This window comes from Sinocyclocheilus rhinocerous, unplaced genomic scaffold (genome assembly GCF_001515625.1).
Source record: "Sinocyclocheilus rhinocerous isolate Xijiao unplaced genomic scaffold, SAMN03320098_v1.1 scaffold69, whole genome shotgun sequence".
NCBI classification, from domain to species: domain Eukaryota; kingdom Metazoa; phylum Chordata; class Actinopteri; order Cypriniformes; family Cyprinidae; genus Sinocyclocheilus; species Sinocyclocheilus rhinocerous.
Genome location: NW_015667272.1, coordinates 278,644 through 291,467, shown reverse-complemented (window position 1 = coordinate 291,467; position 12,824 = coordinate 278,644). Strand labels below are relative to the sequence as shown.

The 12,824-nt window shown below is 39.1% G+C and overlaps 1 protein-coding gene across 2 annotated transcripts in view; it reads right to left on the bottom strand.

Annotated features, from left to right (window-relative positions):
- LOC107733504 (serine/threonine-protein phosphatase 2B catalytic subunit alpha isoform-like) overlaps positions 1–12,824 on the bottom strand; it is a 57,047-nt gene that overhangs the window by 11,462 nt on the left and 32,761 nt on the right. For both annotated transcript variants that reach the window (XM_016545148.1, XM_016545149.1), the window contains exons 4-9: positions 11,041–11,152; positions 8,302–8,447; positions 8,035–8,174; positions 2,832–2,909; positions 2,553–2,647; positions 2,066–2,191 (exon numbers count right to left, since the gene is read on the bottom strand). In XM_016545148.1, coding sequence (XP_016400634.1) covers positions 2,066–2,191; positions 2,553–2,647; positions 2,832–2,909; positions 8,035–8,174; positions 8,302–8,447; positions 11,041–11,152 — 697 coding nt within the window. The remainder of the gene's footprint in view (positions 1–2,065; positions 2,192–2,552; positions 2,648–2,831; positions 2,910–8,034; positions 8,175–8,301; positions 8,448–11,040; positions 11,153–12,824) is intronic.

Genomic DNA, 12,824 nt, shown 5'->3' with positions numbered 1-12,824 from the left:
TGGGCTAAACTCAGGAACAGGAGCCCTCCGTGGGCTAAACTCAGGAACTGGAGCCCTCTTTGGGCTGGATTCGGGGGCTGGAGCCGACACTGGAGCGAGCTCTGGGGCTGGAGCCAACACTGGAGCAAGCTCTGGGGCTAGGATGAGGGTGGAGAACAGTCTTTTTCTCCTCATCCTCCTACTTTGGTTAGAGGTGAACGGCGCGGCCGGTGGGCTTGACATCGGCGCGGTTGGCAGGCTTGAGAATGCCGCGGCCGGCGGGCTAGACTGAGGAGTGGCTGGTTTGGGGCCGGACGCTCTACAGACACCGGAGGATCCCCTCCCTCCAGCTTAGTCCCGTGGTGTCTGGGAGGTCCATGGGGCGATGGTAATTGGCCCCGTTCCAGAACAGAGAGTTGATGGTGGCGTCATCTAAAGCAGTAGCAGCGGCGAGCCCGCAGAACTCCCAGGCATACTCGATGAAGGGGAGATCCCTACGGGCTAGGACAATGAAGCGTGCAGCGATCTCCATAATCGCGGGGGGAAAACACGGAAAACAAAAACACTTCCAAAACCGGAAACAAAAACACAGAGAGTAGGGGTGCCGCTTACTGTTTATGGTCCTGTATTCTGTCACACTCTGCTACTGTGAGGAGCACGGAGCGAGGAACGAGGAGACGAGGAGTAGACTAATAAAGATGTCAGTCTTTATTTTTCTTCTTTTTAGGGCAGCAGTAGCTCTAGCAGCAAATCAACCATCCACATCAAAAGCTGCAGGACAGCCCACATTTCAGAAACAAATCAAAGAAAAAATAAACAAATACTACTGTTCCAAATATTCTGTATGTTGCTCAAAATATATTGTGTTCAGTTTGTTTTTTTGTTTTTTTTACCAAGACATTTAAAATTAACACATTTTAGAGCTGTAACAACAATACCGTGATACCGTGAAACCGTGATATTTTTGTTTAAGGTTATCATACCGTCAAAATCTCATACCGGCCTATGCCTACTTCAAATATAGAGACTTTAATAATATCCGAAGAACCAGGAAATCACACGTAGCGGGGAAAGACGACATTCAATACAGGACCCCGAACTAAGAACAGGAAACACTTTAAATACACAAGACATGACGAGGGGAAGACGAGAAACATCTGGGATCAATAAACATAATTAAACATGAGGGAAAACTGGGTCATGGAACACATGGGGAACAAAACGACAAGACACAGAACTGACAATATATATATATAATAGTGCTGTCAAAATTAGCGCATTAACGCATGCAATTAATTTTTTCTAGTTTAACGTCGTTAAAAATAGTTAACACCGTTAACGCAGGGGCAGGGCTAGGGTCAGCCACCCCACTCACAACAGCTGCTTCTGCCTCTTTTTTTTGACAAAAATTCTGTTTATTTAGACGCGCAGAACGTCTTTACCACATCAAACAGGAGACTTTTCAGATGCTCCACTTTGCCTCAGTGCCAGGCACGAGTCCAAACGAACAGGTGATGAGGAACTTCAGTACAACATCAGTGAACTGATGTCAAATGAGATGTTGTCAGGCCATATGTCAGTAAAAACTTATTTTCTTTTCCTGTCTGCTGCTATACTGTGCTTGTAACACATGCTCTTCAATTGCACTTATACATAAAAGGTTGTGAGAAAACACAATGCATGTCAGATCCGCGTCACGTTTAGCAGTGGCAGCTCTTAAAGAAATAGCAGCCAACAAACCTAATAACCCAGAAAAAAGAAAAAAAAGAGGAAATCAATAACATTTGTAGCTTTAAGGATTCAAATTAGAATTCAGTGTTTGATAACTTTATTCAATTTCAGTGTATTACCTACTTGCTGAAGGGCACAGGTATGACATTTATTATAATGGGTTTATGTGAAGATAGTTTTAAGTTAAATTAAAAGTTGTTATTTTTTAAAGTCTAATAAATGTTGCCAAATTTCATGGATGTCTTCACCTGGTCGCTGCCATTTGTGGGGGAGAAAGGTACCTATATTTCATATATATACAGTATATATATATATATATATATATATATACTGTATATATATGAAATATAGGTACCTTTCTCCCCCACAAATGGCAGCGACCAGGTGAAGACATCCATGAAATTTGGCAGCCAGTAAGGATGAGGGGAGCAGTTAAACTGTCGGATGTTCATTACATTGTTCTCATACTTCAGGACGGCAGCTGAGGAAGTGAATAACAAGAAAAAGTGAGCCTCCAGCTTATGAAAATTCGCAAATCAATAATATGAGAAATAATCTCAAGAGAGCGTGGCTTCTTGAGCCGCTGGGTTTGTTTCCTAATCGACTAATTCAAGTGGAATCGTTGTCTACATTTTTGGCTGAAACATTGTGTACACACAATGATATGACAAAAAGCCTCCACTAGATGGTACTGCTGAGAGGTTGACCCTGTTCCATCAGCGGATGATAAGACCACATGGATGGAGTCACTCAAGCTGATGGTCCTGCCCACGCTCTCATCCAGCTCTCTGTTCCCATCACAATGCTCCATTTTTCTCGCACATAAGGAAAACACGACTCACCTTTATTATTGTAAACATCAAGGTAGTTTGGCGCAGAGAAAATGGTAATAAGGGAAGGGAAGCCAGTGGTCTGACTCTTCCTGTACATCCGGTACCTTTTAGAAGAGAGAGAGAGAAGACAAAAACACTTTAATTTACTTTTTATAGACAAAATGTGCAGAAAACTGTATGAAAAAAAGTGTACCCTTAAAAGTACACCTTAGTGCCTTATCTACACCTAAAGGGTGCATATTAATACACAAAAATTGAAATACAGAGCGAAAGACAGGTAATACATACCCTGCATCTTGTGCTTCATGTGCTCGAATGATTGATAACAAGTTATTATTCTGTAGGAAGTCACAGACAGCCGGATAACTGCAATACAGAGAAGGAAAGGAGAATGAGAGAGAAAATAAGAAACATTCAGAAACAGTGGGTGGACGTGTCTCATTAATGTTGTATTGTTTTTTCAATGTTTTCCACTGTCAGCCAACCAAAACATTCATGTGTGAATGGAGCATGGGTGCAGTTCAACATGTGTCCAGCAGGGGCAGCGTGGGCTCAACTGTTGTTGTGCAGCATTATCATGTTGTTAACAGATATCCTGAGAAAGAAATCCTGTTTTTTTTGTTTTTTTTTACATATTTGCAATTATAGTTCATATATCTATAGAATAGATATAGAATGCATTCACAGTCTCAGCAGACCCAACATGATTTGAGTTTCAATTAAATTACTCATTCAAAGTATTGTGTTACTTTATCTCACAATGCTGAATCAATATTTTCATGCCAAGAATTTTTCACAAGACTATTTTTGGTAAAAAGAAGGTCACTATTCAGAGCAACTAAATTCTTTCGGTAACACTGTTTCCACTGTTTTTTTTAACAAATGCATTGCTCCTCATTAGTTAATGCTAGTTAATGCATTAACTAATGTTAACTAATGGGACCTTACTGTGTAGTGTTGCGATTGTTACTTTTCATTTAAACTCAGAATGATAATACAATTGCTATACACTAAAATAATAATAAAAAAACACTGCAATATCATAGTATTTTTACTTCTGGAACCATTGGGTTTTCCTACAGGGATTGTAAAAAAGTCTTTGTTTAAAGTGTTATACGCCATCAACTAAGCCAAACAGCTACGAGGTGAATCATAACATTACAAACTTTGATTTAAAGCAAGAAAGTATTTGAAAATCAGACAAAAAGACAAAATTACAGCTGAGTACTTAATGGCTTTGGTGAGGGAAAAAACTACAATCCCATGAAGCACTGCAAATGACAATAGAATGAAGAACAATGGAGAGTTATTTAACTAATAATTTTATATTTGTTTATTATACATATGGAAACAATATATTTTATTGCAAAATATGCATAAATATACATATAGTTAAGTATTTTGACAGCATAGCAACTGCCGCCTCGATTACGTTATAGTGCTGCTGGTAATGGGCGTTCCCGCAGAGCACTTTTGGCACAATTTGCTCACCATGACTCTGATTAGTGGAATTTTCAGTACAGAGTCATGGGTAATGTAGTTTTCATGACAAATTCAACTGTTAAACAGAATGAATTTAAAAAGCTTTAAAAATAAGAAAAAATGCAAACTAATGGCTTCAACAAAAACATATACATTCAATTAACAACCTCAGAACTCACAGTCTGGGTTTATGGGCTTATAAATTCATGTCAAAAGTCACTAAAATTGAAATTTTAACTTCCAGGACCCTGACTGTTGCTCTCTGCCGCAATCAAAAAACTGATTTACTATATTATCCTTTGATTTCCACCCACAGACAAGGAGATGTTAGGCAGAATGTTCATGCTGCTCTTTTCCATACAATGAAAATTAATGGAGATGGATGCTGTCAAGCTTCACTGTGAGAAAGCGCTAACATATGTTTGAGTGTGTAAAGGAGGGTGTGAGCTGCTCTCGGTCTTTCTCTCTCTCGTGTCGTCGGCTAATGAGGGGGCACTGCTGCTTTACCGCTGCTCTCTACCAATCACTTCTTCCTCTGCATCTGTCTTTCTCTCTCGCTATCACTCGCTCCAGTTTGGGAAGAGGAAACGGGTCGTCATGGCAACACCACACTGCAGAGCCCTTGGGGATTGTGGGATAGATCGCAAAGCTGAGTTGCCGCTGCTGGCTGCAGTGTAAGCTCTTCACTCACTCCTTCCATCTCACTCTTTCTGCTGACTACAGTGCGATGCAAAAGGCTGAAAGGGCATCCCCCCATCTCCTCTTCTGACAGCTTCACCCGAGTCTCGCATGACCAGACGTTTGATCAGCATAAAATCTGGTCCACTTCAAACTTAATCTGACAAAGAAGCATCCACATATGGTGCTTTTCCACTGCATGGTACAGCACGGTACAGCTCAGTACGGTTCACTTTTGGGGGGTTTTCCACTGGGTACAGTACCTGGTACCTGGTACTTTTTTTAGTACCACCTCGGTTGAGGTTCCAAGTGAACCGTACCATTACCAAAACGTGACGTGTAAACTCTGCTGATCACGGATTGGCCGGAGAGAATCGTCACTACCTGCGTCACTGAACTTGCGACACAAACACAAGAGAACCGCTAGATTTAAATCAGCACAGCCAGCGAAGGATCGAACGCAACTGTTTTAAACGAGCGCACCTTTTTTTAACAACCAAAAAGTGGCTGTTTCGTTGTCTGTTGAGGAAGTACAGACGTTCCTCTCGTTGATAGCAGAGGAGCGGATCCAGCGAAAGCTTGATGGGGCGACGCAGAATGAAAACGTTTTTCAGGAGTCACTGTAGTAGAGGCGGCGCAACTATAACGACATGTGAATAATCCTGCCCACTCTAAAGCGGTTCTAAACTTCAGTGGAAATGCAAACCGAGCCGAGCCGTGCCGTACTGAGCCGTGCCGAGCCGAGTTGTACCACGCAGTGGAAAAGCGACATTAGACAAATACGTAATATTTTTACATATTAGAAACCATGGCGGAAAATATATGAATTGGGATAAGTACATATTATTTGCAGACATAATTTAAAGGAACATTGTTTGTTGCAAATTCATCTCAATTGACAGCACTTGTGTTGATGAACCACTAAAAAATAATTTCAAATAATCTCATGATTTCTTCACCAAAAAAAAAAAAATCTGCGTTGCAGTGAGGCACTTAAAGTAAGGGCACATTTGCTGTTGTTCGGCGAATATTCACGGGTGAAATCTAGTAAATTCAATAGGAATCCAAACAATCTTAAATTTCGTCTGAGAATTTCTCTAAGCAGATTTCGCAACGGGTTCAAGTTGGTCATGTGGACTCGCTGTGTTAATCAGCAGAAAGCTGTTTAATAGTGCCTTTTGTGTGAGCTGTGATTTATACATTGCTACACAAACAGTACAGAAAGAAGACAATGGGGCTCTAAATTTTGCCGAAATTTCACTAATGTGAATGTGAAGTAAATGGAGCAAATGATAAGCTTCACATTTCTGTGATGATTCACATTACTTTTTCATTTTTGCTTTTTTATAGGAAAATTATTTTTTTTGTGGTAATTGTCCCTTCGCAGGGAGTTTGACTGACAGGCGAGCTGACCAATCACAATGCCGAATCTGCCAGACACCAGACAGTCGGTGGACTTGAACTTGAAAAATTGTGTTTTTTGTCTTTCTGCGGTTGAAACAAGGTACTTTCTGATGTTCATTCATGTATATTTTGTGCTATAACTAGTAAAGAGAAAGAAATTATCGCTTCACATGCTGCTTAAACTGAGATGCTGCAGCGATCTGTCACGACACATGCATTTCTTTAAAAAATTACAGTTTTTAAGTTGAGACTTTGTTTCATACCTAAAGTAACCTGCTCTGTCTTGTCTGTCGGCGCATTGTCAGTGTTCTCTTTGCTCCACAATGTAATTTTCACTGCGTGAGAACATGATGTGTGGCGTGAGAGCGGCATGGCTTGTCGGACATAGCAACATCAACTGGAGGGTCTTTGCAAAAGGTCAATTAACATTATGCCAAAAATGCTTAACTTGTATTGAACTTGTATTGAATATTCTGTATAAAATGCTCATGAATAAAATGTTATTTATTTTTATATTTATACTAATTATACTTACATTTACACTAATTGCTTCTTCTATTCTCTAAATATTCTCTCTTCATTTGTGCAAACGCTCTATGGGAACCATATACATGGAGTCTGCAAGTGCATAAAGGCAATCACATAAACAAACAGAGTGAATGGAGTGAAAGAGGAGTGATTAAACACCAACATGGTGATTCAGGGAGGTGGGCAGCTCGAAGAACACTGACAACACAGATTAAAACAAATGGCTTCTGTGCGCCTTGCATAACAGAGATGTGTGTGGGTATGTATCTGTCTAAGTAGAGTATGCAGCGCTGTGTGTATGTGTGATGAATTCAGTCGTGTGTGTTCTGTAACATGGCTGCCTCTGGTATTATGCATATAACACAGAGACACACTAATGAATGTAGGGCTCCAAACCACTGGCCAAAATCTGCAGTTTACACCAGACACTAAACACTGGATAGATAGATAGATAGATCCTGTTTGGTTTCAGAAGACTACATGCTAATGCTAATGCTAAAACACAAACATTTAAATGCTGAAAAAAACAGACCAATCTTCACTCTCGCTCAGAAACAAACACTTATTCTCATATACACCAGTGTACTGCCGTTCCATCAAATTTTCAGCAGAGTGTGTGAAATATTAAGAGTCTGTAGCTCTATGCAGTCAGAGCAGAGGACAGAAAACAACATCAACCCTGAGCACCTGGAGGGACCCAACAACCCCCCACCGACCCAGCTGTGACACAGTTATTTTTGTGCCTAACCTTATTGAATATGCATTTGTAGGAGTTTCCCTTTCAGATGCAAAATTAATGGGAGGAGAATATTACAATGAATCACGCAACGTGATTTAATATTGTTTGCACTCGTCAAATTATTGGTATTTGCGCCATTATTTAACGCCCAAAAAAAGCATGTCTTAAACTATTTTGCGCATTTGTTGCTAGGAGGAGGCACCACAGAGAACAGAGGAATGCCAGAGGAACACATTATCCGAATCCGTATGCTAATTTGCGATGCGCTTGGTAGATTGCATTGGTCATTATGGAAATTAGATGTCGCGTCTGTGTTCTTTAATTTGCGCATTGTCAGTAAATCACCTGCAGAAATTTCAACGCCATCTACGCTGTTTTGGAATTGCGCTCTCGCGCTAATTCGCCCTATTTAGTCAAACTGGCCCTAAGACTGAAGTAATGGCTGCTGAAAATGCAGTTTTGCATCACAGGAATGAATTACATTTTAAAAAACATAATATTTTAAATTGTAAGAACATTTCACAATATTAATGTTTTTACTATATTCATTGTGCTGATAATCCCATTATAGGCTATTTAATGGCAGATTATTTTGACAACTTTTAGTATGACAGCATATTCCTACTCAGACACATCAAAACACACACAAAAACCACCCACCTGTAGAAGTATGAGCATCCTCTGACTGAGTTGTGGCTAAAGTACTCTTGGCTCTTTTCATTGCCGAAGTCCTCCAAGGGATCGGACCAAAGCAAATCACACATAGGCCCAAATGCTGGGGGCTCCTTAAACCGGTCCAACTAGGCCACAGAGACACAAATATAATACAGAATACAGAAACACACACATATACTGCTTTCTTGTAGCCATGCATGAAATCTTTCTCCTCCCACACAGCGCTGCTGTTCACGCATGGCTTGGCAGTACCTTCTTTATGTCGTCTAAGGTCTGTATTTCTGGGGACAGGCCACCGTGGACACACAGGAACTGCTGGTTCATGAGAGCTGCCAAGGGCAGACAGTCAAATGCGCCCATACAGGCATCGTAAACCTGCTCTGAATACTTGATTTTACCTGATAGACAGTGAGGGAGAAAAACAGCAAGTGAGTACAAAGGAAAATAAGTCGTTTTGGTCACACTTTAGTTTGGGGACCAGTTCTCACTATTAAATAATAGATCACCCAAAAATGAACATTTTGTCATCATTTATTCACCCTCATGTCGTTCAAAACCTGTATGAGTTTCTTTCTTACGCTGACCACAAAAGAAGATATTTTGAAGAATTTTGAAAAACCAAACAGTTGTTGGGGACCATAACCTGTTTGATTACCAGCATTCTTCAAAATATTTACTTTTATGATCAACATAAGAAAGAAACTCAGGTTAATACAGGTTTGGAACGACATGAGGGTGTGATGACAAAATGTTAATTTTTGGTGACTATTAACTACAACTTTTGTCTCAAACTCCTAATTTGCTGCTTATTAATAGTTAGCATGGAAGTTGTTACATTTAGGTATAGATCAAAGGGGTGGTTGATTGCGATTTCACTTTTTTAACGTTAGTTAGTGTGTAATGTTGCTGTTTGAGCATAAACAATATCTGCAAAGTTACGACGCTGAAAGTTCAATGCAAACGGAGGCAAATGTCTTTTAAAATTATGGCAGTTTAATGCCTACAAAAATGGCTCGTAGGCACTACAACGAGCTACTTCCCGGGTTTGTGACATCACATAAATAGCCTACATTCTCTTATCAAGCCAGTATCTGTGTTTTGCAAAGACATTTTAATGCTAGCATAAAATGAGAAGCAACGGATATGCATTAGGTGTGTAATTTTCTTTCTTTCTTGGTGAATTTTCATTCTTGCCAAAGAGCATGATGGGAAATTTAGTTCAGTCTCCTCATAAACCCACTGAATGAGAAGCATTTTTTTTACTTCACTGTTCTATTCTATAAAAACGAAATACCATTAACAATTCATAGTTACTTTTAAAGATAAATATCACATTAGCTTCTGCTAAGATTCTTTAATTGACACATCATTAAAATTCTGTGCTTAAAAAAATGTAAATGCAACATTGCTGTGGTGTTCATGTGCATTCTTTATAATAATTTTATTTGATTTTACTTTATTTTTTACCTGAAAACCACTTTTAATGTCAGTCAAGCTTTCAAAACAGGCTGTATTTGCTACTGTACCTTTAAGACAAGGAAAGATGTTACGAATATTGGTTATTTTTAGCATAATGGCTTAGTTTACACTGTAGTTGTTATCAATTCTGGTCATATTCATTATAGGCATGACTGAGACTGCATTGTTATCATTAATGCATGTTTACACACTGCATCAAGTTGCGAAGGTACGTCATTATGACAAAGAAACAAGAAGTGACATCATGTTTTTTTTTTAGTTATTTTGCAAAAACAAACTAATATTTGTAGCAAGCAACAGCTATTTTGTTATAACAGCACTTATCATGTTTGTCTCCGGTCTCATTAGATTCCTACTGGGACCGAACTTTAGCGGTCAGCCCCATGTGTCTTAGTGCGTCACAAACACTCACACACAAGATAAAGTGTCTCCAAACGGAAGAGGGTTTTTTTTTCTCTCTCAGTGTGTCGACGCGTGTCCTATTCTCATTATGTCTCAATACGCCGCCTCTCAAAAGCATTTGTAACCATAGCGACAGGTCAGTGGAGTAGACACAGAAAGAGTTTGCCGTCAACTCCGCACCTCTCCCTCCCACCTCACCTGTCTCTGCGCTCCGCCGCTCGGCCTCATGGGAAAGCTCCATTCTGAAGCATTACCTCATACTCCACATCCCACCCCTCCTCCACCCCTCCCAACTGCTCTGCGTTATAAACCTCATTCTCTTTAAATGGAAAGATTTGTCCTTTCAGGAACAATAGACATTGTAGGAAATTATCAATGTGAATTGAGGGTTGTGCTCCGTTATTCTAATTTGATTATTTTCAGTGAAATATAGGGAAATACCCCTTTTAAACGTTGTCATTGTTCAGAAATGTGAACTCTACTGGAAAACTAACCTTTGTAATATAGGAACATATACGAATTCATGTACTCCTTTTAAAACTGATTTACTAATCAAATATACAAAAAAATTAAAAATTTTGAAATATAATATAAATATAAGTTACATTAAATATATATACACTACCGTTCTACAGTTGAGGCTGGTAAGATTTTTAAAATGTTTTTAAAATCTCTTATGCTCAACAAGGCTGCATTTATTTGGTCAAAAATATAGTAAAAACAGTAAAATTATTACAATTTAAAATATTTGTTTGATATATTTTAAAAAGTAATTTAAATGCTGATTTGCTGCTCAAACATTTCTTATTCTTATTTAAAACCGACTGTGCTGCTAATATTATTTAATTAATTATGTAATTAATATATAATTTACATCAAATATATATTTTTTGGAAACATTATAAGTGTCTTTACTAACACTTTAATGCATCTTTAATGAATAAAATAATTAAAAGTATAAATCATACTGACCCCAAACTTTTGAATAGTATACTACTAGTGAAAAAGCTTCTGTTTAGCATTTTTTACTATTTTTTTTTTTTTGCTATTACAAATTATATTTGCAGCATATTAATACAACACTGCAAGCATGACAAGGGGGATACTCACATTCTTGTTTGAAGGTGAAATATTCTGTCAAATGTCTACATTCATGATTTCCTCTCAGTAAAAATAGCGTCTTTGGGTAGAGCATTTTCAGTGACCAGAGGTACAGAACACACTACAGAGAAGGAGAGAGAAAAAGAGATGAAACATAGGGCCATATCCATGAGATACCTACAAACACCATGCTAATGCAGGCCAGCACCAGGTCTGTGTAGTGTTAATGATACTCTTCCAATTACATTACATATGTTATCACATCTACTGTCAGTCCTCATCACCTTCACTGGCTGCCCTCGGACCATACATGGGCTTCCTTTACTGCTAATACACACACAGTTAAGCACAACTCATGCTGATCTCATGCTTTAGCAAATAAAAGAAGAATTCTTCAGCAAAACATTGGGAGCTGAGTGAATTAATTGAGCAGTCGGTGTTGAGATGTGTTCGCAGAGCTAATCATGGCCTGCAGTCAAAGATGGCAGAAATTGGACATGTCAAAGAACACGAATGTCAGAGCACAGCGCTCACAGATGACTGATTCCTCCTCTCTGTTTGAAGCTGGAGGATGATTCCCTGACGTGTATGACAGAATTGCCCATTCTTGTTATCAAAGGAACACTTGAGAGTTACAAGATAACTGGGATGAGACTATCAGCCAATAACCGAGCCTGCTTGGTCAACAGCAAGTGCAGTTTATGCTTTTAATGCAAGTTTCATTGAAAATGAAAAATGTAGATTCATTTTTAAGTGAATTTTAAGAATTGAATAAATACAGGTATTACTGAGGGAGGACAGTTATGCTTCAGTTGCAATAGAAGTCATTTATGAGCTGCAGACACGGATGTTTGTACATGTTCATTAATATATTTTTAAATGTTTATTTCATTTTATATTTTATTTCATTATTATTGGCATCTTATTTTTTTTTGTCACATGATGCAAGTAGTTACAGCAGTGTCTTGCAATGTTGTAATTTATCTTGAACAAAAGCTTATTAATGCTTTTATAATTATAATGCTGTTTTATGAATATTTATTGATTAATTAAATAGCTATAATGTGTATTAATTTATTAATAAATATACATGGAATACTTTTTTTTTTTAAATGTCACATTGTATTTATAATTTTTTAAAATAGTATTTAGCTATAAGTGTTTTTAATTTATACATGAAAAAATACTATAGTAATTTTGTCACGTCACACACACGAGGATAACCGGAACTAAGGAGCGAGGAGACGAGGAATATACAAAACAGTCTTTAATCCATGGAACACAGGGTACATAAACACAGGAGACAGCAGGAAACACATCCACGTAACGAGTAGACCAGAAAAAAGGGAAACTGAACAGGCAGGAACTTAAATACAAGGGTAATTAATAGAACACAGCTGAACGGAATCATAATTAAACTAAACAAGGACAGGAAAATGACCAAATAAGGAAACACAGAAAGGCACATGAGAAGCAAAACACACACAAAACACGGACCAGAGTCTGACATAACTCCCTCCTCCCGGAAGGCGTGTCCCGTGCCGTACAACATCCAATGGGGGGGGGCGGGTGCTCTGGAGGCCTCTATGAGCCGGGTTACCGGACGGAAGGCCTCCAGGGTGTCCATGGCGGATCTGGCAGCTCTGGGCGCCATGACGGAGCAGGTGACTCGGGAGGCCATGGCGGAGCAGGGAGCTCGGGGAGCCATGGCGGAGCAGGTAGTTCAGGAGGCCATGGCAAAGCAGCCTCCGAGGCCATGGCCCCAGCCCCCGCACCGGCCTCTATGGCTCGAG